This window comes from Ochotona princeps, chromosome 5 (assembly GCF_030435755.1).
Source record: "Ochotona princeps isolate mOchPri1 chromosome 5, mOchPri1.hap1, whole genome shotgun sequence".
NCBI classification, from domain to species: Eukaryota; Metazoa; Chordata; class Mammalia; order Lagomorpha; family Ochotonidae; genus Ochotona; species Ochotona princeps.
Window position 1 is genome coordinate 51,398,552 of NC_080836.1, and position 22,609 is coordinate 51,421,160.

At 44.0% G+C, this 22,609-nt stretch overlaps 2 protein-coding genes across 7 annotated transcripts in view; one reads left to right on the plus strand and one right to left on the minus strand.

The window, feature by feature from the left end:
• Nucleotides 1–21,320, minus strand: part of METTL8 (methyltransferase 8, tRNA N3-cytidine) — a 109,474-nt gene extending 88,154 nt beyond the window's left edge. The window contains exons 1-3 of one of the 4 annotated variants that reach the window (XM_058664633.1): nt 21,187–21,320; nt 20,376–20,427; nt 18,729–18,785 (exon numbers count right to left, since the gene is read on the minus strand). In XM_058664633.1, the coding sequence (XP_058520616.1) occupies nt 18,729–18,761 (33 nt within the window). In that variant the 5' untranslated portion in view covers nt 18,762–18,785; nt 20,376–20,427; nt 21,187–21,320. Of the gene's footprint in view, nt 1–18,728; nt 18,786–20,375; nt 20,428–20,899; nt 20,921–21,186 lie in introns of those variants that run through there. The other 3 variants (XM_058664634.1, XM_058664635.1, XM_004577311.3) reach the window with 3 other exon arrangements.
• Nucleotides 21,321–21,338: 18 nt separating this feature from the next.
• The window catches only part of DCAF17 (DDB1 and CUL4 associated factor 17), a 42,426-nt gene continuing 41,155 nt past the window's right edge, over nt 21,339–22,609 (plus strand). For 2 of the 3 annotated variants that reach the window (XM_004577310.4, XM_058664632.1), the window contains exons 1-2: nt 21,636–21,768; nt 22,124–22,227. In XM_004577310.4, coding sequence (XP_004577367.2) covers nt 21,643–21,768; nt 22,124–22,227 — 230 coding nt within the window. In that variant the 5' untranslated portion in view covers nt 21,636–21,642. Of the gene's footprint in view, nt 21,769–22,123; nt 22,228–22,609 lie in introns of all 3 variants that reach the window. The other variant, XM_058664631.1, reaches the window with a different exon arrangement.

Here is a 22,609-nt window from a genome sequence, read left to right on the forward strand (position 1 = left end):
TCCAAGTGACAGTAATGGGCTAAGCTGATCCAAAGCCTGGGGCCAGGACCTTCTTTTGGGTCTCCCAACACAGGAGCAGGGTCCCCAGGCTTTGGGCTGCCCTTTGCTGTTTCCCAGGTGCATTAGCATGGAACTAGATCACAAACGGAGGAGCCAGAACCAAAACAACACCCCCTTTGGGTGATGAAGGCAGTAACCTCACCTGTTGAACACTGGCCCAAAGCATGTTAAGCTAGGGGCCTGAGAATTTTTTCACCCCTTAAATGAAGGGTTATTTGTCATCACTGGAAAAATACTAGAAAATCCCGATCTTGGGATGAGCTGGGTGGCTTAGCTGATCCAATCTTGGGATGAGCTGAGTGGCTTAGACGCTTGAGACACCTGCATCTCTTTTCAGAGTGCCTGGGTTCAAGCCCTAGCTCTGCTCCCAAATCAACGCTGGGAGGCATAGATGATGGACCAAGCACTTTGGCTTCTGCCAGTCACACAGGAGACCCAGATGGATGGACTTCCTTGTTCCTGGCTTCTGTCTGGGTCAGAATCAGGCTGTTGAGGCATTTACAGAGTGAAGCAGAGGCTGCAGTGTGTTCTTACATCTGTCTTTGTCTCTGTCTCTCTCTTTCAAGTAAATAAAATGGGGCTTTTTGCTTTGTTCTGTTGTTAAAGAAAATTTGCTTCCAGAAAATTCCTGCTTTTAAAACAGAAACCCACTGAAAGAGTAAAAAATCACCTCATCCTCCTTGGAAAGCAGCTTCAGGTAGAGCTGAAGGATTTGGGCAAAGTTGAATCCAGGTTCTGCCACTTAACTACCATAGACTGTTGTTTCAGTTTGACTATCTCTGGCATGGCATTTAACTTTGTTCATCTCAACTCTCTCAATAAAATGTGGCTAATAAGATTATGTCAAAATATATGAAGCTCCCAGGAGATACCATACATAGCACAGTGCTGAGTCCATGCTTAAGTGGTCAGTAACTGTTTTGCACTTGATAACTGTTTTATCTGGCTCTCCTTACAATCTCCATAGGGCTTTCTGAGTAGCATAAGAACAAGCCTTCTACTAAGATACTTCCTGCTTTAAACAGCTAAGAAGCTTCAACTTCCCAACAACATGACAGACATTTACCAGTGACAAGTGGGGGTGGTACAGTACAAAAAGGGCTGAACTAAAGATAGAACAGCCCCTAATTCAAGTCTTGATTCAGCTACCTATTATTTATTCCTGACTTTGGAGATAGTTACTCTGCCAAAGCCAATGGGCTTGTTTGTAAAACAAAGCAAATCAAGCTACACTGGATGTCACAGATGAAAAGCCAAGGATTAACCAAGTAAGTTCCAGAAACATTTTAAAGGGTACCTCTTAAAACTTGAAAAGGAAAATTAAAACCATTAAAATCAATAACTAGGAACACCATCCTAGGATGCCACTGTCCAAAAATCAGGTGGCAAGGTGGTCAATTTGGACAAATAAGACTGAAAATGAGAAGCAAGGCTTTTTCACTTACTACATCAATACAAACAGGCGGGGAAAAGAGGTACCAGCTTCCCAGTACTCCACTTTCACCCCCAATGAGTGACACAGGGTGAGGACTAAGCAGATACAGCATGGAGGGGAAAATGGTTTCAGGAGCCTCCAAGCCCCAGATAAGGTGTTCACTGACTTCCTCAAACACACCCTGGAATGAGGAAGCAGAGGAAGAGGGAGAGAGGAAGTCCGGAGTGGAATGGCAGGATCTCAGCAGGGGCCCCTGGGTTAAGCGGCAGCTCTGCCAACAGACAGGAGGTTGGGCCTGTTACCCCTGCTAAGAGACAGGATGGCATAATGTGGATGAAAAGAAATATGTTTGTTGATTTTACACGGTCTTAGAAAACCAGCAAATTCCATTTTCCTCAAATAGCTGAAACACTGCCAATCTGTACAGCCTGAGGCAACTTGAATCTTATTTAATACAAAAAACAATCTGATTAAATGATTATTTCTTTAAAAAAACAACTACAAAACATAAAACCTGTCAGCCATCTCCTTGCCACCTGACAACATAAAGTGTGTCTAGAAAGGAATGCTTAACTAAAACTCAGACCTGTGCCCCATGTGAATACTGTCCCTTCAAATCAGTCACTTTAAGAGATTCCTCCATACTCCAATAACAGCAAAACATTTTTGAAATTCCATTTCCAGATAATGTCCTCCACAGCAGGCTATTGTTCTTTTACATAGCCTCAATGGTGGCAAACCTAGCTGTAGGGAAAAATACCCTTTGTTTTCAGAGCAAGTTGTTCTGGCCACAAATACATAAACTCTCCACAACCAGCTCAGAAGACTGCATTCATTAAGATAATAGCTTCTGGTATATTCTGTTTCCTAAACAGTCTTAAGCAGTCATAGCTCATAAATCAAGTTCACACAGTACATGCTGTAATACCACAAATGATAGTAGTCTCCATGCATATTTATCTTTTTTTTTCAAAGAAACCAAAACTATCTGGAAATACAAATCAAATGTTTTTTTAACTTTTTTTAATAGAAAATATAGAGGGAGAAAAGCATCCCTTGACAAATGCAACAAAAAATAATACGAAAAATAACAGGAAAAAACTGAACTGGAAATGTACAGAACCAACATGAAGAAAGCCACACAACTCTACAAACAACCAAGGAAGACAATTTTAATAAAAAGGAGGACAATATGGTAACTTTTGTACTATTTCACAATTTTTGTTTTTTAAATTTAAGACTATTCTGAAATAAAAGGTATAAAAAAAAGAAAGAAAGAAAAGAAAGGCCAGACTTTTGAAGTTGAGGATTCATAATTGTAAAAAATGCAAATTCTTGCCAAAACCACCTATAAAATTAAAGTAATTCTAATTAAAATTCCAAAAATGTTTCTGGGAAACTGTTCATCTGGAAGAATAAACATGCAGAAAGTGCCAGGAAAATACTAGAAGGGGAAAGAGTGAGGCTGCTTGTGGGAGGCTGACCGGGGAGGGTGTGCTTCTTCTTCCACACACTACAGCAAGCAGACCCTGGCCAGGCCTCTGCTGCCGGGACATGCAGGTAAAGCAAATGACAAAGAATATAAAGTGTACAGTCAAAGTGTATGTTAGCATTCCATTCATAACAAAGCATGTATCTTAAATCAGTGACCTGGAGCTAACCTATCCAAAGAAGTATATATTTTTTAAATTAGTTACTCATTTGGGGAAAAAAAAAGTTATATCCCTACTCCACATTAAAAAAAAAAAAGAAGCAGAGAAATTTACAGAGCAGGTGTTGGGCACAGTAGCTGCACATTCTGTATCAGAATGACTGGTGTGAATCTGGCTACTTAATTTCAGATCTGGCTTCCTGCTAATGCTTCCTGGGAAGTGTGGAGTTGGAGGTGCAAGGCTGGGTGGCAGGGATTTACTCTTAACAACAGTCATGATAAGGGAGTTAGCATAACCGCTATATTTGACTTCTGTAATTGTTGCTTGGCTTTGCTGCATGAAGAACAGGACTGACGCCATGATAGACCTAAGGTCAGGGAGTTGGCCCAAGTTTCACTTCATTTCAAAGTTTCATTTTCCTCAGAGTGATGGAGTGGGCGGGGGAATCGACCTTGGAGATGGGCCAAACAGGGGCATCCATACGTCCACAAATGGAATGTGGCCTACACCAGTACCAAGATAGGACCTGCTTGCTGGAGACGTGTTGTATGTGACTAGGAGAAAATAAAAACAGTCTGGAAGAGACAAGAGGGGTCCTTGTCAAGACTCCACTACGAGGGATGAGACATGGACCCCAGCTCGAGCTAGCAATAAAGTTTCTTTGCTTGGGCCCGGCATGATAGCTTAGTGGTTAAAGTCCTCATCTTGCATGCACTGGGATCCCATTATGGGCACCAGTTCTAATCCTGGCAGCTCCACTTTCCATTCAGCTCCCTGCTGGTGGCCTGGGAAAGCAGTCGAGGACAGTCCAAAGCCTTGGGACCCTGCACCTGCGTGGGAGACCAAGAAGAGCTCCTGGCTCCTGGATTCGGATCAGCACAGCACCGGCCGTTGTGGTCACTTGGGGAGTGAACCATTGGATGGAAGATCTTCCTCTCTGTCTCTACTCCTCTCTGTATATCCACTTTTCCAATAAAAAAAATCAATATCTTAAAAAAAAGTTTCTTTGCTTTTGCATTGATGCATGTGGAACCTGTCTGTCCGTGGTTGGGGATCTTTTGGGCCTAACGAGCAGATAATGGCTCAAGTCCTTGGGCCTCTGACACCTATGCAGAAGACCAGGATGGAATTCTAGGCTCCTGGTGTTGGCCTGGCCCACCTGTGGTTTTGCAAGGATCTGAGGAGTAAAATAAAAGATCTTTCTCTCTCTCTCTCTCTTTCTCTCTGCCAGCTTGCCTTTCAAATGGATGAAAATAAACGGAAAATTTAAAAAATGTTCTTCAATAAGGAAAATTTTAAAAGTTTATAGAAAATGAAATTAATGAAAAGGTAAGCTTGTTTTGATGTTTTTATTTTTTTTTTAATTATGTATTTGAGAAGCAGGGAATGGGAAAATAAAGAGAGAAGAGACATTTCCTCATTTCTGGGTTTACTTCCTTATCACAACAAGCAGGGCCGGGACAGGCCGAAGGGAGGAACCAGGAACTCAATCCAGGCCTTCCACATGAATGGTAGAGACCCAATGGTCCCAGCCAGTCTCAGTGTCTCCTCAGGTTTCTATTAGCAGGAAGTGGAGTCAGGAGCCAGAGCTGGGGATCCAGCCCAGGGGCTCTGATCTGGAACAAGCATCTCTCACCTTTACTACTGCCTGGTGCCCACACCCCAAGAGAAGATTATTTTAGTGCCCCCCAAATTCTGAAATCCATCTATATGTAACTCCAGATTACTTAAAATTTTAATGCCATAAAAGGATATATTGTTATAACAGGACTAGAAACAGAAGAGGTGATTGTGTGTCTTACAGCCCGATAGAGGAAAGCTTTACTTAAGAATGGAAGACAAAAGAATCATTTAAACATCAGACCAAGGCCATAAACTATTTTTTTAAATTAGAAAAATAAATAGGCAAGTAGATTATTTAAAAAAAAAATACATGGGCTCCGGTGTAGTACCCTAGTAGCTAAAGTCCTCGCCTTGCATATGCCACCACCCCATTGGGCACCAGTTTGTGTCCCAGTTGCTTTACTTCCCATCCTGCTCCCTGCTTGTGGTCTGGGAAGGCAGTCAAAGATGGCACAAAGCCTTGGGACCTTGTACTCATATGGGAGACCCTGAGGAAGCTCCTAACTCCTGGCTTCAAATCAGCTTAGCTCTAGCCATTACAGCCACTTGGGGAGTGAACCAGTGGATGGAAGATCTTTCTGTCTCTCCTTCTCTCTGTAAATCTGCCTTAAAAATCAGTATTGTAGGGCCCAGCGGCGTGGCCTAGCGGCTAAAGTCCTCGCCTTGAAAGCCCCGGGATCCCATATGGGCGCCGGTTCTAATCCCGGCAGCTCTGCTTCCCATCCAGCTCCCTGCTTGTGGCCTGGGAAAGCAGTCGAGGACGGCCCAATGCATTGGGACCCTGCACCCACGTGGGAGACCCGGAAGAGGTTCCTGGTTCCCGGCATCGGATCGGCGCGCATCGGCCCGTTGCGGCTCACTTGGGGAGTGAAACATCGGACGGAAGATCTTCCTCTCTGTCTCTCCTCCTCTGTGTATATCTGGCTGTAATAAAAATGAATAAAATCTTAAAAAAAAAAAAAAATTAGTTTGTAACGGGCCCAGCGGCGTGGCCTAGCGGCTAAAGTCCTCGCCTTGAACTTGCCGGGATCCCATATGGGCTCTGGTTCTAATCCCGGCAGCTCCACTTCCCATCCAGCTCCCTGCTTGTGGCCTGGGAAAGCAGTCAAGGACGGCCCAAAGATTTGGGACCCTGCACCCCCATGTGGGAGACCAGGAAGAGGTTCCAGGTTCCTGGCTTCAGATCGGCACAGCACCGGCCCGTTACGGCTCACTTGGGGAGTGAATCATCGGACGGAAGATCTTCCTCTCTGTCTCTCCTCCTCCGTGTATATCTGACTGTAATAAAAAAATGAATAAATCTTTAAAAAAAATTAATTTGTAACAAAATGAATGGGTAGGGTAGATACTGTGCAGAAGCATTAAGCTGCTGCTTAGGATGCCTTCATGCTGTACTGCTGTGTCAGACTGAAGCCCCAGCTCATTTGCTTCCGACCCAGCATACTGCTCGCATGCATCCTGGGAGGCAGCAGGTGGCGGCTCAGGCACTTGAGTCCCTGCCGTCCAGGTGGAAAACCAGAATGGAGCTCTAGGCTCCTGGCTTCAGCCTGCTTAAGCCCTGGGCATTGTGAGCACTTAGGGAGTGAACCAGCAGATAAAGATCTCTCTCTAACTCTCAAATAAATAGAAACACTCTTAAAAAAAAAAAAAAAAGAGCCAGAGAAAATATACCTTAAAAAATATAATAGTAGGGCTCGGCGGCGTGGCCTAGTGGCTAAGGTCCTCGCCTTGATCCCATATGGCTGCTGGTTCTAATCCCGCCAGCTCCACTTCCTCTCTATCTCTCCTCCTCTCAGTATATCTGACTTTGTAATGAAAATAAAATAAATCTTTAAAAAAATATATATAATAGTAAAAATACCTGTAAAATACAAAATACTAATATTGCTAATAAGAAATGCTTAGGAAATAAGTAGAAATGATCTCAGTAGAAAATGTGGTAATGTCAAGAGCAACCATTCTTGAACACACACAAATGATTACCAGACATTTGAAAATACGCATTACACTGCATTTTGTTCTTCACAGCAATCCCTTCATTCAAAGGTGGGGTCCATTAAGCTAGTTCCAGCCATCGTACTGATACGGTCACTTCCAAAAGAAGAAAAAGATCATATCTTTCTTAGACTTCCTCTTAACCAATGAGAAAATTTTCAGAAACTCTCCAGCAGATTTGCTCTCAGATTTTTATCTGTCAGGATTGGGCCACAAACTGCTCCCAAACAAACCTTGGATAGAGCAGGGTTGTTGGGCTAACCTTCGTGCAGATTCTCAGAATCTGTTCCCAAGGGGGTCTCTGTGGGTCTCTCAAGGCCCTTGTGTTGTGGGGGTTGGGGGGGTGAAGTCTTTAAAAGATCAGGATTGTTTTCAAAATAACATCATATGTGAGGCACAGCATAACTGCTCAATTAGCTAATCCTCCCCTTACAAGCACCAGGATCCCACATGGGTGCCGGTTTGTGTCCCAGCTGCTCTACTTCCCATCCAGCTTTCTGCTTGTGGTCTGGTAAAACAGCAGCAGAAGGACAGCTTAAGGACCCTTTGCCCATACACATGAGGGATCTGGAAGAAGCTCCTGGCTCCTAGCTTTGGAGCAGCTCAACTTCGACAGTTGCAGCCACCTGGGGAGTAAACCAGCAGATGGAAGATTTTTCTCTGTCTCTCCTTTTCTTCATAAATCTGCCTTCCCAATAAAAACAAATAACTCTTAAATAAATAAATAATAATAATGTGATGTCCCTTCTTTTCTTGTCAGGACACCTGTACTTGTGCACAGGCAATGTGAGTGACAATGCTGGCAGCTCAGTCTGACTCACAGCAGTGGCAACAATCCAAGCCAAACAGCCCTGTCTCCTTCAGCAACCACACACCCACAGAAGGGAAAGGAAAAGCCAGGATGCCTGAAGGCACTTCCTTGATGAACCAATTAAAAAAAACTGCTGTTATAGAACACCATTTTTTGTTTTGGAATCCTCTCGAAAATAAACAAAAGTAAGCCTGTCAAGAAAACAACTGACACCATTTGTTGCATTTGATAAAACTCAAGCTATTAAGCAAAATCAGAATTCTGGAAAACTTGTGTTTACTACTGCGAGCTTCACAGCTTTCCAATACTTAAGCATCGTTCAAATGACAATGGGTATTTTTGATGCTATGTAATGAAATGTGCCAACATTTGGCAGCCCCGCACAAACCAATAAGTCACTTATGTTTTCAGATGAACAGCACATGTGTGAACGAAAGATAAACTCAGAGTGTGAGACAAACCAATGGATTTTAATGTGGCAAAATTTAGAAGTTCGCCTATCAGCTTTTAAATTGTATACTTCAATTAATCTTTAAGAAACTACCCTTGTTGAGATGTGATGCAGTATCAAAGTGGCCCACCCACCCTCATAACAGACTATTACAGCACCTCTTCCATTTCTAACTTCTTATCCATATGTGGGAGATCAGATTTCTTCAAATGCATCATGATACCGAAGCAGTTTTCAGAACCCAGCCATGTCTCAGAACACACATTATGAGATTTGTAGGGCTATGCTTTGGCACAGCACATTAAGCTACAGTGCCAGCATCCCATACGGGTGCTGGTTTGAGTCATGGCTACTGCACTTTCAATCCAATTCCCTGCTCATGGTCCCATACACCCACGTGGGGGATGAGGAAGAAGCTCTAGGCTCCAGCGGCTGGCTTTAGACCAAACTGCTCCAGCCACTGTGGCCATTTGGTGAATGAGCTAGTGGAGGAAAGATTTCTTTGTCTCACCTTCTCTCTGTCTTCCTTTCAAATAAAGTAAGTAAATCTCTTAAAAAATAAAAAATTGTTAAAATTTTAAAGAGATTTGCAAAAATGTAAAACAATGTCATTATTTTTTTCCTTTTGGAAAATATTTTCACAAAGATAATAATTTCACTAAAGTATAATGGGCTCATTATTGTTTTTAAGAAATGTAATCATTTTTTCCAGGACCTGTGCTGTGGCATAGTGAATTAAGCCTCCATTTGCAGTAACAGCATCCCATGCGGGTTTTTGTTCACAAGCCACGACTGCTCCCTGCTAATGTGCCTGGGAAATCAGCAAAAAGATGGCCCAAGTCCCTAGGTCTATGCAACCATGTGGGAAACCCAGAAGAAGTTCCAGGCTCCTTGCTTTAGACTGGCCCTGTTCTAGCTATTATAGCCATTTGAGTAGTGAACCGTGGATTGCTCTCTTCGTCTCTCCTTCTCTCTCTGTAAAGCTATCTTTCAAATTAAAAATAATTAAATAAATAAATAAATATTGAAGAAAAAGAAAGGCTAATTCTTTAAACATAAATAATTTTTTCCTTAGACTTAGCTTCTAATACAGTAAATATCTGTAGCTGTGACCCATATAAACAAACTTTTTTTGGGGGGGGGGGGGAACTATACAATTTTGTAATGTCAAAGAAGTTCTGAGATCAAAAAATAGATCACTGCCTTATATGAATTTTCTAGAGTCACATGGATAGTGGAAAGTCCCCCATTTTATTTATGTATATATAAATATATATACATGGGGGACTTTATATATATTTATATATGGTAGGTTAAGGCATTGTTTGCAACACTGGCATCCCATACCACAGTGTGGATTTAGACTTAGCTGCTCCACTTCCAACGCACCTCCCTGTTAATCTGCCTGGGAAAGCAGCAGAAGATGGCCCAACCCACACGTGAGACCCAGAAGGAACTCCTGGCTTCTGACTTTGGCCTGGCCTAGCCCCTGTTGCTGTAGCCTTTGCAGGAGTGACTGGCAAATGGAAGATCTCTTTTTCTCTTTTTCTCTCTCTGGCTCTCCAATTCTCTACCCTGCCTTTCAAGAAAATAAACTCCTTAAAATATTAAAACAATTTTTATTCATTTTGGCAAATGTAAGACACTGCCAGCAGTGGTGTGCTGGAACAGGTGGCGGGAAGGACTGTGAACTGTTCCACCTTTCCTGAGGGCACTTTTTCTAGTACTGACTAACATTTTAGAAATGCACTCCAAGAATATAACCAGAAGGGTATGTCACAGCACTATTTGTATGCTCTACTGAAAAACTATTAGCAATCTAAAGATCCACCTTTAGGAAATTGACTAAAGTATCCAAACTAAGAAAAGTGACACATTTTAAAATGTTGCTAAAGATCTAAGTTTGTTGATAGGGAAATATGTCCATGATTTATTAGGTAGAAAAAAGTCAAGCACAAATTAATATTTGTAGCATGGTCTCATTTCTAAAGACTAATACAAATCACATATCAATAATTAATACAGCAATAATCAAGTGATATTAGTATATTTGTAAACATAATATAATAGCAATATTAATATTTAGCTAATATAAATATAAATATATTTCTCTCTATATATGCGTAGACAAAGTTTGTCGGAATTTTTAAGTTTTTTCTGATTGAAAGGGTGAAAAACGAAGCTTAGATTTTCTTTTTAATATGTCTCAAAATGGCTTTTTCTTCTCTAAGCAAATTCAAATTACCTTTATATTCAGAAAATATAAAAATATTATAATCTGGAAGGCAGCAAATGATGGTCCAAGTACTTGAGCCCTGTTACCACCGTGGGAGACCAAGATGGAGTTCCAGGCTAACTCAATGCTGGCTGTTGGGAGCATTTAGGAAGTAAACCAGCAGATCAAAGTCTGCCTTCTCACTCTCACACTCTCTCCCTTCTGTCTCCCACTGTCTCTCTGCTTTTAAACAAATATACATTTTTTTTTTAAGATTTATTCACTTTCATTACAAAGTCAGACATACAGAGAGGAGAGACAGAGAGCAAGATCCTCCATCCGATGATTCATTCCCCAAGTGACAGCAACAGCTGGTGCTGCGCCGATCCAAAGCCGGGAACCAGGAACCTCTTCCGTGTCTCCCACGCAGGTGCAGGGTCCCAAGGCTTTGGGCCGTCCTCAACTGCTTTCCCAGGCCACAAGCAGGGAGCTGGATGGGAAGTGGAGTTGCCGGGATTAGAACCAGCGCCCATATAGGATCCCAGCACGTTCAAGGCAAGGACTTCAGCTGCTAGGCTACGCTGTTGGGCCCACAAATATACATTTTTTAAAAATCATCAAATATACAAATTTTTATAATCATCTTGAGTGGAGGTGTTCTACAGCAGGGAAGGAACTGGGAACAAAATGATGCTGGTAATAGGTGAAAAAACATGCTAGAAAGACTTCAAAACTGTCAAGTGTCCCTCTCTCCTTCAGAGAGGCACCCCCCCTCCCAGTCCTCACTCCGGAGGTGCTTTCCTCGCTCACCTGGTCACTCCCCAAACAAAACTGTCCGAAAAAAAAAATTTTTTTTTCAAAACTTTCCTGGTGGTTACTGTTGGTTACCATGGCTACGGAGGTGGGCGGAGTTTGCGGAGGGCCCACTTGTCATTTGTACCTCCTGCCAGACCTGGAGGAGGCGGTGCAGATCTGACACATCACCAGGAAAACAGAGCCCAGGCGGACCTGCTGACATTTCCCCCCTAATAAGGACTGGAGCTGCGCCAGCTCAGGGTTTCCACGTATAAAAGTCTCCTGCACGCTTCTTTGCGCACCTTCTCATTCCCGCAGCTCCGTTTCTCTGCCTCTCCACTGTGTGGAGTAAAGGCCTGGGGACAGACTCCCCGCCCCCCCAATAAAGGATTCTTGTCAACAGTCGGCCGAGGCTTTTTTCTTTTCCCTGTGGTCGGTGAACCTTACAGTTACTCTTTTATGGGGAATCAAGGTGCTATACGATCTGCCAGAGTATGATTAACTGGACCCACCTAATGCTGGATTCAGGACCTGATTACTCTGGGTTCAAAGAACCTCAGATGAAGGTCACTGAAAAGGACCCACTTTGACCCACCACATAAGGCAGACGGCAGATGTTAATGCAGGGCAGGAGGAGCAGAGAATCCTGACACAGACAAAAATTACTGGAACAGGAGAGAAGTAGCAGGAGGAGATGGGAATTAAGCAAATAATGGACACAGAATGCCAGGCTCCAGGGATGGGACCCTTTCCTGTTCACCAGCGGTGGATGCACCTATCCGAGCAACTGCTGGACATCATGGCTGTTCTCCCTCTCCACGTCAGCCAGGTCCTCTCACTGCTAGCACTTGGTAGTCAGCAGACAGGACTGGCCCTAGAAGCAGGAGCCAGCTTCAGGGAAGGCTTGTGCCCCCTCTGCTGGTGAGCGCCGCCCCGGGACCAGAGGCAGACAGCTCCCCATCAGCCCTGGGATTCTCCTTCCAGCTCACCAGCCAACTGCATCCCAGAGCTGAGGAACCATTTCCTCAAACTGCTGCTGCATCAGACAATTCTAGGCTAGGAGAGTGCCCCCTCCTTTTCATACCAAATACAAGCAGGATACAAACAGGCTGCAACAAGATACTCCATCAAAAGCATTTCGGTTTCAAAGTATTAATTTGCATTCATCACTAAGAAAGGTCAAGAGTTGACTCGTGTTGCAAACTGGAGAGGCATTAGGATGGATTCCCAGTGCAACAAGCTGCCAGCTTGCCTTCACATCTGATCCTCACAACAGTCTTGCAAAGGGGTGAGGAACACGGGACAGGCTCTTATTTTCTCAACATTTGACCCAGGCAGAAGCTGAGGCTCAGACAGGTGACAAGAGTCACCCTGGTTACAGAGTCACAACAGCCCCCTCTCTTCACGCAGGTCTCCTGACTCCAAACTCCAGGTGCCATTCAGTCCTCCATGAGCTGAGCCTGGCATGTTTCTCAGGCAGAGAGGCCAAAGACCTCAGTTGTACGTTTCCATAAAATAATCCCACTGCTGTTCCAATTAGCATGGGAATCTTAGATGCTGAACCCTAAATCTGAGGGTTTTATACTGTGGGTAGCAAAATTACCTGTTTTCCAGGAGGAGTAGACATTCTAATAAAGAGTACACCACAAACCAAATCAACGTCAGAGTTTCTGTGTGTCCTTTATACATGTCCATAAGAAAGTGAGTCCTGTCATACAACCCATCTTATATTTAAAACTGGGCTAGGAGTTCTCAACATTGGGTCCTGCTTTCTCTGAATTTCCACAATCTTCTTTTTTTTTCCTTTTTAAGATTTTTTTTTTATGGGCCCAGTGTGATGGCTCAGTGGCTAAATCCTTGCTTTGCATGTGCTGGGATCCCACATGACTGCCAGTAGGTGTCTCAGCTACTCCACTTCCTTTCCAGCTCCCTGCTTGTGGCCTGGGAAAGCAATGGCAGATGGCCCAAACTCTTGGGATCGTGCACCCAGGTAAGTGACCCGGAAGAAACTTCTGGCTTCTGGCTTCAGACTGGCTCAGCTCCAGCCATTGTGGCCACTTAGGGAATGAACCAGCAATGGAAGATTGTTCTATCTCCTTCTCTCTGTAACTCTGCCTCTCCAATAAAAATAAATACATTTTTAAAAAAGATGGGACCCAGCACAGTAGCCTAGCAGCTAAAGTCCTCGTCTTAAAGGTACCGGGATCCCATATGGGCACTGGTTCTAATCCTGGTGGGCTTGCTTCCAATTCAGCTCCTTGCTTGTGGCCTGGGAAAGCAGTCAAGGATGGTCCAAAGCCTTGGGACCCTGTGTGGGAGGTCCAGAAGAGGCTCCTGGCTTTGGCTTGGCTCAGCTCCAGCCATTCCAGCCGCATAGGGAGTGAATCATTGGATGGAAGATCTTCTCTGTCTCTCCTCCTCTCTGTATATCTGAGTTACCAATAAAAAGAAATAAATCTTTAAAAGAAAGAGATTCATTTATTTATTGGAAAAGCACAGTTACAGAGAAAAAGAATGAGCAAGAGAATCATTCATCTGTTGGTCCATTTGATAAATGACTAAAAAGGCAGAGCAGGGTCAAGCAGAAACCAGGCACCAGGAATTCATCCAGGTCTCCCAGAGTGGTCGCAGAGGCCCAAGCACTTAGACCATCTTCTGCTGCTTTCCTAGATTAATCATTAGAGAGCTGAATCAGAAAGTGAATACCCAGGACTCAAACTGGCACACATCTAGGATGCCAGTGTCACAGGCAGTAGCTTAACTTGCTGTGCCACAACACTGGCCCCTGAATCTCTATAATCCTGATGATTTTCCTTTTAAAAACAAAGTACTTCTAGATGCTTTTTATTGAGTGATACACATAAAACCCTCAGTACTGGTGTAGTGCAATGGCTCAGTTGGCTAATCCTGCTTCTTGCAAGAGCCATAATCCCATATGGGCTTCCATTCATGTCCCAGCAGCTCCACTTTCCATCCAGTTCCCTGCTTATGGTCTGAGAAACAGTACAAGATGACCCAATGCCTTGCACCCTTGTGAGAGAACTAAAAAAAGCTTCTGGCTCCTGACTTCAGATCAGCTCAGCTCTTACTGTTATTCAGCCATCTGGGAAATTAACCAGTGGACAGAAGATCTTTCTGTATCTTCTTCTCTCTATACATCTGTTTTTCCAATAAAAATAATTTTTTTAAAAAAGATTTATTCCTTTTTATTGGGAAGGCAGATGTACAGAGAGGAGAGATAGAAAGCAAGATCTTCTGTCCGATGATTCACTCCCCAAAGTGACCACAACAGGCGGTGCTATGCCAATCTGAAGCCAGGAGCCAGAAACTTCCTCCAGGTCTCCCACATGGGTACAGGGTCCCAAGGCTTTGGGAACTGGATGGGGAGTGGAGCCGCCAGGATTAGAACCGGCACCCATATGGGATCCCAGCACGTTCAAGACGAGGACTTTAGCCACTAGGCCACCGCGCCGGGCCCATCCAATAAAAGTTATTTTTTTAACCATAATTTTGCTAAGTTTATGGGTTTATAGAGGAAGACCAGACACAAAATATTGTTCTTTTAATTTTTACTCATTTGTTTTGTTTATTTGAAAGGCACAGAGAGACAGAAAGGCTGAGACAGAATTCCCAACTACTGGCTCATTCCCCCGATGTACTCGCAACCAAGGTTGGAGCAGGCTGAACTTAGGAGCCAGGGACCCAAGCGGGGTCTCCCCCATGCAGACTGAGGACTCAGCCCTGGCACTCTCATGTGACGTCCCAGGGTGTGCAGCAGCACACTCAGATTAGGAGTGGGACTAGGATTTGAACGCTCCAACAGCAGGTGTTAGTGTCCCAAGTGTCATCTCAACCACTGCACCAAAACCCACTGTGGCAAAGTGTTATTTTTTTTTTTTTAAGATTTTTGTTTGTTTGAAAGGTGTATTTACAGAGAGGAGACAGAGAGGAAAATATCCTCCATCCACTGGTTCACTTTCCAAAAGACCACAACTGTCAGAACTGGACCAGTCTGAAGCCAGGAGCTTCTTCTCGGTTTCCCATGTGGGTGCAGGGTCCCAAGAAGTTGGGCCTTACTCCTTTGCTTTCCCAGGCCATTAGTTTGGAGCTGGATTGGAAATGGGAAGCTGGGGCCCATTTGGGATGTCAGCACTGCAGGTAGAGGCTTAATCCACAATACCATGGTGCTGGCCCCAAAAGTACTATTCTTATATCACATAAAAAGGGTATCTGCTACCAACATAATTTGTCACTTGTGGTGCTAACCTAGCTGAGAAGGTGTTTGAGAGGTTTCTCCTCTCACTCCCGCTCACATGCTGTTATCTTGCAAGAAGCCCCCACTACAGGAGGGAGTCACCTCTGGCTCTTTAAACTCTTTCAGGGGACTCCTGTAACTTTCTGACACTCTCCCCATCATTATATTTTTGATTTTCAAAATCTCTTTATTTAATTTTATTTGAAAGGGAGAGACAAAGAGATCTTCCACCTGCTAGCTCACTCTCCAAATACCCCCACCAGCTGGGGCTGGGCCAGGAGCCTGGGAACTCAACCTAGGTCTCCCACATAGACCATAAAAACCCAAGTACTTGAACCATCACCTGTTGCCTCCCAGAGTGTTTTTGTTTTGAGCACTTTGTTATTTTTTAACACTCTGATAGTGTTCCACACTCATCCTGTTCATGCCATGGATCCAGTCCTAGAATCCAAAGAAATACTGTTCATCTATTAGTGAACAGTTTCTGGACACTGAGTATGATCTCTACCATTAGGCTATCCTTACTTCTAGGTCCTCTCAACCGACAAAGCAAGGAAACATAGGCAAGCATAATAAACCTATATAAGCACATCACTGTATCTATGCATGTTCCTGTAGGCATGCGTCTGTGCCTGGGTTAAACAGAGTTCATATCAATATCTCCAACGCTAATCCATTACCATAATGATCACTGTAACTTTTCCCTCTTGCTAGTCTAGAGTTTTCAACCTCAAAAGAAAGAAACCTGGTCCCGTCATCACCAGTTACCACTCAATCCTGGTATCAATAATGCACAGAGATTTCAAAATTGTGAACCTGAAGCTCTGTGGAAAATTATATCAACCACTGTTGTTCCTACTGTGCATAATCTCACAGCCCATTTCCAAAGTTACTCTGGTCAGCACCTTATTCTGTGGCCCCTTTCAGTTGGATTATCGCATACCTGTTCAACAGTTAAATTCTTTTGTCACCATCTTCATTTCACCCTGAAACCCTCCTAGGTTATTTATTTCATACACATTAAGATTTTCTTTGTGCTATAAAAAATGTGATTTTTACAGATGCACAGCACTAGGTTCTGGCCATTATAGCATCATATGCAAGCTTCATCATCGTAAAAAAAAAAAATCCCTGTGCAACTTAATCAACCCTCTCTCCTCCTTACGTTCCCTGCATCACTTTTCCTAACAAACTATGCTGTCAGCATCACTGTTCTCATCCTCTGCCCTGCAGTGTGTTTAGCCTTTATCCTGTTTCCCATTTGCTCTAGGGATGTGTGGACAACTTGTTGTGGTTCTGCCTTACTACTATTTCACTCAATTCTTTCCTTTTCCCTATCCTTAACACTCACTACATCACAAGTCCTGTCAACTGTCAATTCGATTTCCCAAATATATCCTCAGCCTGTTTACTTTCATCTCTCCTGCTACTACTATCATCTCTTTCCTGGACCAATGCAACATCCCACCTACCACTTTGTAATCTTTCTTGCCCCTTCTACAATACATTGTTACAATACATTCTCACACTATGGCCTTAATGAACTTACTATAACACAAATTAGATTGTGTCACTTCCCCTTCACATCCTCCTACAGCCTTCTATCACAAGAGTGGAAAATCCAAAAGCCCATACCATAATTTACAAAGCCAAACGTGACAAGCCAACTACATGCAGCTTATCTCCCTCCTACACATTAGGGAGCTGCACTGACCTTCCAACAGATTTTAGGAAAAGCCAACTTTGTCATCAGAAGCCCTGGAAAACCTTGCCAGAGGCATTCCTTTAGTTAGGACTGCTATTCTTAAAGATTTGTATATTTATTTAAAGTTACACAGAGAGAGATGCAGAGACAGAGATCTTTTATCCATTGGTTCAAACAGCTGCGACAGCATTATTTTTCATCTATTTATTTATTCTCCATCTCTTCCCACTTGTAGGGACCTTGCCTACAGTGTTCACTGCTACATAAAATAATTTCAAGCACACTATGGATGAAAAGTAATTACATATCAAGTAAACGAGGGTTTATGGCTTCAGTTAAAAATGTTTGTTTCCAAATAAAGATTTAAATTTAATAATCGCAATGTCATATATATATATATTTGTTTATGCTTCATTAAACAAAGTGTGCAAAAAGTGGTTTATTAACTTCTAAGTTCAGATTTCCTCTTCCTTATCTATAAAAAATGGCCAAGTATTATGTAAACATATCAAAAACAATGGGAAAAAGAAAAAAGAAAACTAAAGAGAGTTCATTTCCCAAACATAAACTGTATTTATTTGTGCCATTTTAAACTTCAGCAAATGGCAAATATATACTTTAAATGTAAAATCCTTGAGAGCTTAAGTTTTTGCAAGTTATTTCTTCTGAGACTGGCACAGTGGCTCAGTGGCTAATATCTGCCTTGCAAACACCAGGATGCCATATATGGGTGCCAGTTCCTATCTTGGCTGCTTCACTTTCTTTCCAGCTCCATGCTTGTGGCCTGAGAAAGCAGTCAAGGACGGCCCAAAGCCTTGGGACCCTACACCCACACAGGAGACCCAGAAGAAGCTCCTGGCTCCTTGCTTCGGATCATCTCAGTTCCGGCTGTTGTAGCCATTTGGAGAGTGAACCAGTGGATAAAGATCTTTCTGTCTCTCTTCTCTGTAAATCTGCCTTTCCAATAAAAATAACAAGTCTTTTTTTAAAAAAAGTATTTAGAAATACTTAAAAATATTGTGATTTCCTACTAATGTAAACAAGAAAGGGAAATAGTCTATATAGATGCTAAGCTAAAAGTACTTAGCTTCCAGTAACAGATTCTATGTAAACACAATTTTTCATTCAACATACTTTCGCATGAACCTCATTTTAAGCAGTGTACTATGGGGGCAGAATGAAATCACTGCTCAGCAGGAAAGACAGGCAAATGATGCTTCTACTATAATCACACAATTACAGGGGAGGAACTTGGAAACACAGTTCAGGTTAGCTACTGAATTGCAGGGATCAGGAAAAGGGTTCAAGTGGAAGAGATACCAAGTATACATACTGATCTAAAGACAAGAGGCAGAAGGGCACTTTTTGTAGCAGAAAATTTGCCAGTATCCCACATTAGAGTGCCTGGTAATGGCTCCAGTAAGTATCCAGGTTTCTGCCATCTACGTGGCAGACCTAGGAATGAGCACCTGGCTCCTAGTTGGCCCCACCCATTCCTGGCTGTTTGTGGGCATCTGGGAAGAATGAGTGGGTGGCAGCACTTGTTCTTTTTCTCCCTTTCAAACAGAATAAACATTTTTAAAAATATAGAGACAAGATGGAGAAGAAGAAAGCCTCAGAGGAAGAAAATATAAAGACCCATTGGTTTGAGAAAGTAGGTAAACATATTAGAACCATGACAGCAAAGGTAAGGGGTGGCAAAACAGGTGAAACCACTGGAAAGAAAAGTACCTTGTACACCACTCTAAGGGATTCAGATTTCATTTCATAAGGCAGCCATACAGATCCCTATGGTGGGTACAAATATTCTCATGGCTACGAAACTTTCCTAGGGAACCTTTTACATCTTTGTTGTTTAAGATGTTCTTTGTTTGAAAACCAGAGCTACAGAAAGAGGGAGAGACAGAGATCTTCTTTCCCCTATCTTCAGTCTGCTGGCTCGCTTCCCAGACCGCCAAAAACGCCAAGGCTGGACGAGGCTGAAACAATGAGCAAAGAGCTTCTTCTAGGTCTCCCACCCAACCGTGGGCCATTTTCCACTGCTCTTTCCAGGCTACCAGCAGGGAGCTGGATGGAAAGTGGAGCAGCTGGACTCAAACCAGTATCCATAAGGGACCAGGTTTATCCCTAGGTCATAGTACCGGCCCTGGCAAATCTTTCATTTCCTACTTGATAAAAATTCAGGTATTTCAGAAAATTTTCCAAAAAAAAGTTAACCAGAAAGATACTCTGGATTACCTGGATGACCAGGCACTTTTTAACTGGGTATGATCACAAGATGCTAGTTCTTACACTTGTATTTAGGGGAGTATGACTGAACAGGTGGCATCACTTGCCAGGGTATAGGTTCATGACAAAGAGGAGGGAACTACTTATTATATGTAAATAATGTTGTGGGTCTGGTGAGGGTCAAATAAGGTCACAAGAGAAGAAAAAGGCAGGTTCTGAAGTAATTTAAATATAGAGAAGCAGTCAGGGCTTTGAGTAGCCTCCTACAATGAGGGCAAATGGACACTGAGGCAGTATGCTAAGGAGGGGAACAGCGGACAGTCCTGTCCGGGTTCTCTGGGTCCAGAAAACAGCCTCATTGGTCACAATGAATACATATTCATTTGGATTTATTGGTTGTAGAATTCTGCTTCATTTAACTTGCAAATGTTTGGATGTTATAAAAGATGTAAGGAATTTAGACCCAGAATTATATTTCCATATATTTAACACACTGAAAATGTCACATGTGTCTTTTTCTTCTTCTTCTTTTTTTTAATGTGTGCAAATATCAACAAGATGTTCTCTGTTCTCTTTTTTTGAGGTGGGGCCTGAAAACATTTTAAGGTAACAACAGAACATCCTAGGTATCTATCCAGTAGGTTTGAGAAATTCTGCTGAGTTTTAACTACAAAAGGCAAGCTCCACGCTTTGGAAAACTCTGGCAGTAGTCTGCAGGCCCCTGGTGAGTGCTGGTGGGGTACATTGGATGACTCTTCTTTGGGGGACATAGAGATGAGCTAAAGACGGGGGGGGGGGGGGGGGGGAGGGGGGACAGGGAGAACAGCCAAGAGGAAGTAGGAAAGAGAGAAATGACAAAATTCTACTCAGCAATTAAAATTTCATTTTTAGGCAAAGGAAACCCAGTTATCTTCACTGGGTTCCGGTTTTCTCACTGACAGCCGCAATCATGAATTACCAAATTAACTATTGCAGCCACTTTCAAAAATACACAAAGCACTCTCCCTGCTCCCCCATCCCACCCCTGGCTGGAAGCAGGACCTGAAAAGTCAGCCAGAAGCCCAGACCCCTGCAAGGAAATTCAGTAAAGGTAAGACGAGAATACCCCAAATGTGTGCTGAACAAACAAATCCTGACTCAGACACTCACCCAGGGTCGCACTTTTTGCTGTCAGATGTGATCACCTGCTTCCCTTGCACACCTGTGGACAAGAGAGTATGCCAAGTCCATGAGAGAGGCGTGGAGATCATCCTCAGAGGGCTTGCATCCAGCAACGGGACACTCCTGACACGTGGGTACTGCCACTTTAAGCGTAGTGGGAACTTTCAACACAGGAGCAGGGAGAGGAGTTAGTAAAGTTACCTCTCACAGAAATCAAAGCGGAATGTCTTAGGCAGTCCCCTAAGAATGTAAGCATTACATATTCTATTCCCCCATAAAGAATGGGATTGAGGGAAGGAAATTACAGCAATTATCCCCAAACCAGGCCGTCTCCCCACAGGCCACAGAAGGGCGGGCCTCTGGGAAGGAGTAATTCTATCCTAGTTCGCTTCTCCGCAACCCCCCTCCCTCGCCCCACCTCACCAACCGGGGATACAAGAGCAGGGTGTTCCAGTTCTCAGATGTCAACCAGAGTGAAAGCTGCCGCTGAAGGGCCAGCTGTGGGGGCGTACCTTTAGCTCCCAACTCCGTGTGTTGTTTTTTTTTTAGTGGGGGGAGGGAATGTGGAGGGGAAGGCGCTTCGCACTAGACACAGAGCCCCTTCTTTTGGGACCCTGGTCAGAGCCTTCCAGGGAGAAGGAATGAGAGGTGAGGGTGGGACCAGGGCGGTACCGAACCGACCACTAAGTTCCGGACACGCCAAAGAAGCCCAGACCAGGAGGCGACAGCACGAGGCCCCGGGACCCTCCCGGTCGCGCACAGCACACCGCGCAGACCCGGAAAGGCACACCAGTCCCACCTAGTCGCCTCCGAGGTCCCGGAGGAGGCCAGGCTAAGGCGGAACCACAGGCGCCAGGGGAGGGATAGGCTAGAGGCGGGGCCTGGGCGCTTCCGGAGGCGTGCCCCGCAGCCTGATGGGAGTTGTAGTTCTATGTAACCACCAGACTGCTCCGGGAACTACATTTCCCGACCACAGAGCTGCAACGGCTGGCTGAGCGGTGCGGGGCATTGCCAGTGTCCGCTGTCCGAGTGCCTCTCCAGGGGCAGGTCCCGAAGGGTGTCCTGACATCGTTTAGCATTCTGGCGTCACCGGCTCTGCTTTCTTTCGCTTTGCGGCTCGGTGTCCCCAGTGCATTTCCCAGTGACAGCTCTTCTGGGGCTGCCCCGGGAAAGTTGAGGCCTCCAGACTTGGAGGTAGCCGCTTCCGTCCCTGTCCACTGTAAGGGGCGCGTCCCTCGAGGGTTAGGCCAACCCCATGGGGCCCACCCGGAAGCCTAACGTGTGCAGCCGGCTGAGTCGCCGGACGCTGGGCTTCTTCTCTCGCGACGCAGGCGTGGTGCAGAGGACGAACCTGGGCATCCTGCGGGCGCTGGTGTGCCAGGTGACCGGCGGAGGGCTACACGAAGGGCAGGGGATGTGTGGCGCTCAGGCCTCCTTTGGGGTGCAGTTGTATGTCCTGCAGCCCCCCTTTTAAGAGGGTCGCGTAAGAAGGGGAGAGAGAGAAGTGACCTGAACCTGGGGAATTAGTCATAGGCGTTAATAGGGCTGCCAGATCGGTTTAGTTTTAAGCTTCTTAATATCTTTCTGCAGAAGTTGATCACCTCATTACACCAACATGTAGGGCAAAGTGAGAAGGAGCTGGAAACAATGGTTTTAAATAACTTAGATGAAATTGTAAAGTTACTACCTGGAATTGTGTGCACAGTAGAGCCTTAATGAGTACTTATGTTTTTCAGAAAAGTACAACATTTAAGAATGTTTGGACAACTCATTCCAGGGCACCTATATCCTATGAGAGGGGAAGAATCTATTTTGACAATTATCGATGCTGTGTCAGCAGGTAACTTTAGTGATGATGTTGGTCATAATTCACCTCACTGTTGATCTTAACTGTAATTTTCATAGAATGAGAGGCCTACATTTGTGCTTAATAATGTAGAAGAGAGGATCCAAACTAAGGCTTGGTGGTGAAGTGCATGTTGTTTTTGCTTTTATTTTTCCTCTATATTTTTATTTTATTGATAATCTCTGAGTAGTTGATTAGGGCGCAAAGGGTCAAGGGCTAAAGTGGGTAAGACCATTGTTGTCACATTCTTTTTTTTCCTTCTTGTTTCTGGGGGAAGGGAAGAGATAAGAAAAGCCACACATCTAGCCTCCCAACCATCCCAGGGTTGTTTTAAAAACCTCTTTAAAGTTGCAAGTTGCTCCGTTGAATTTATCTG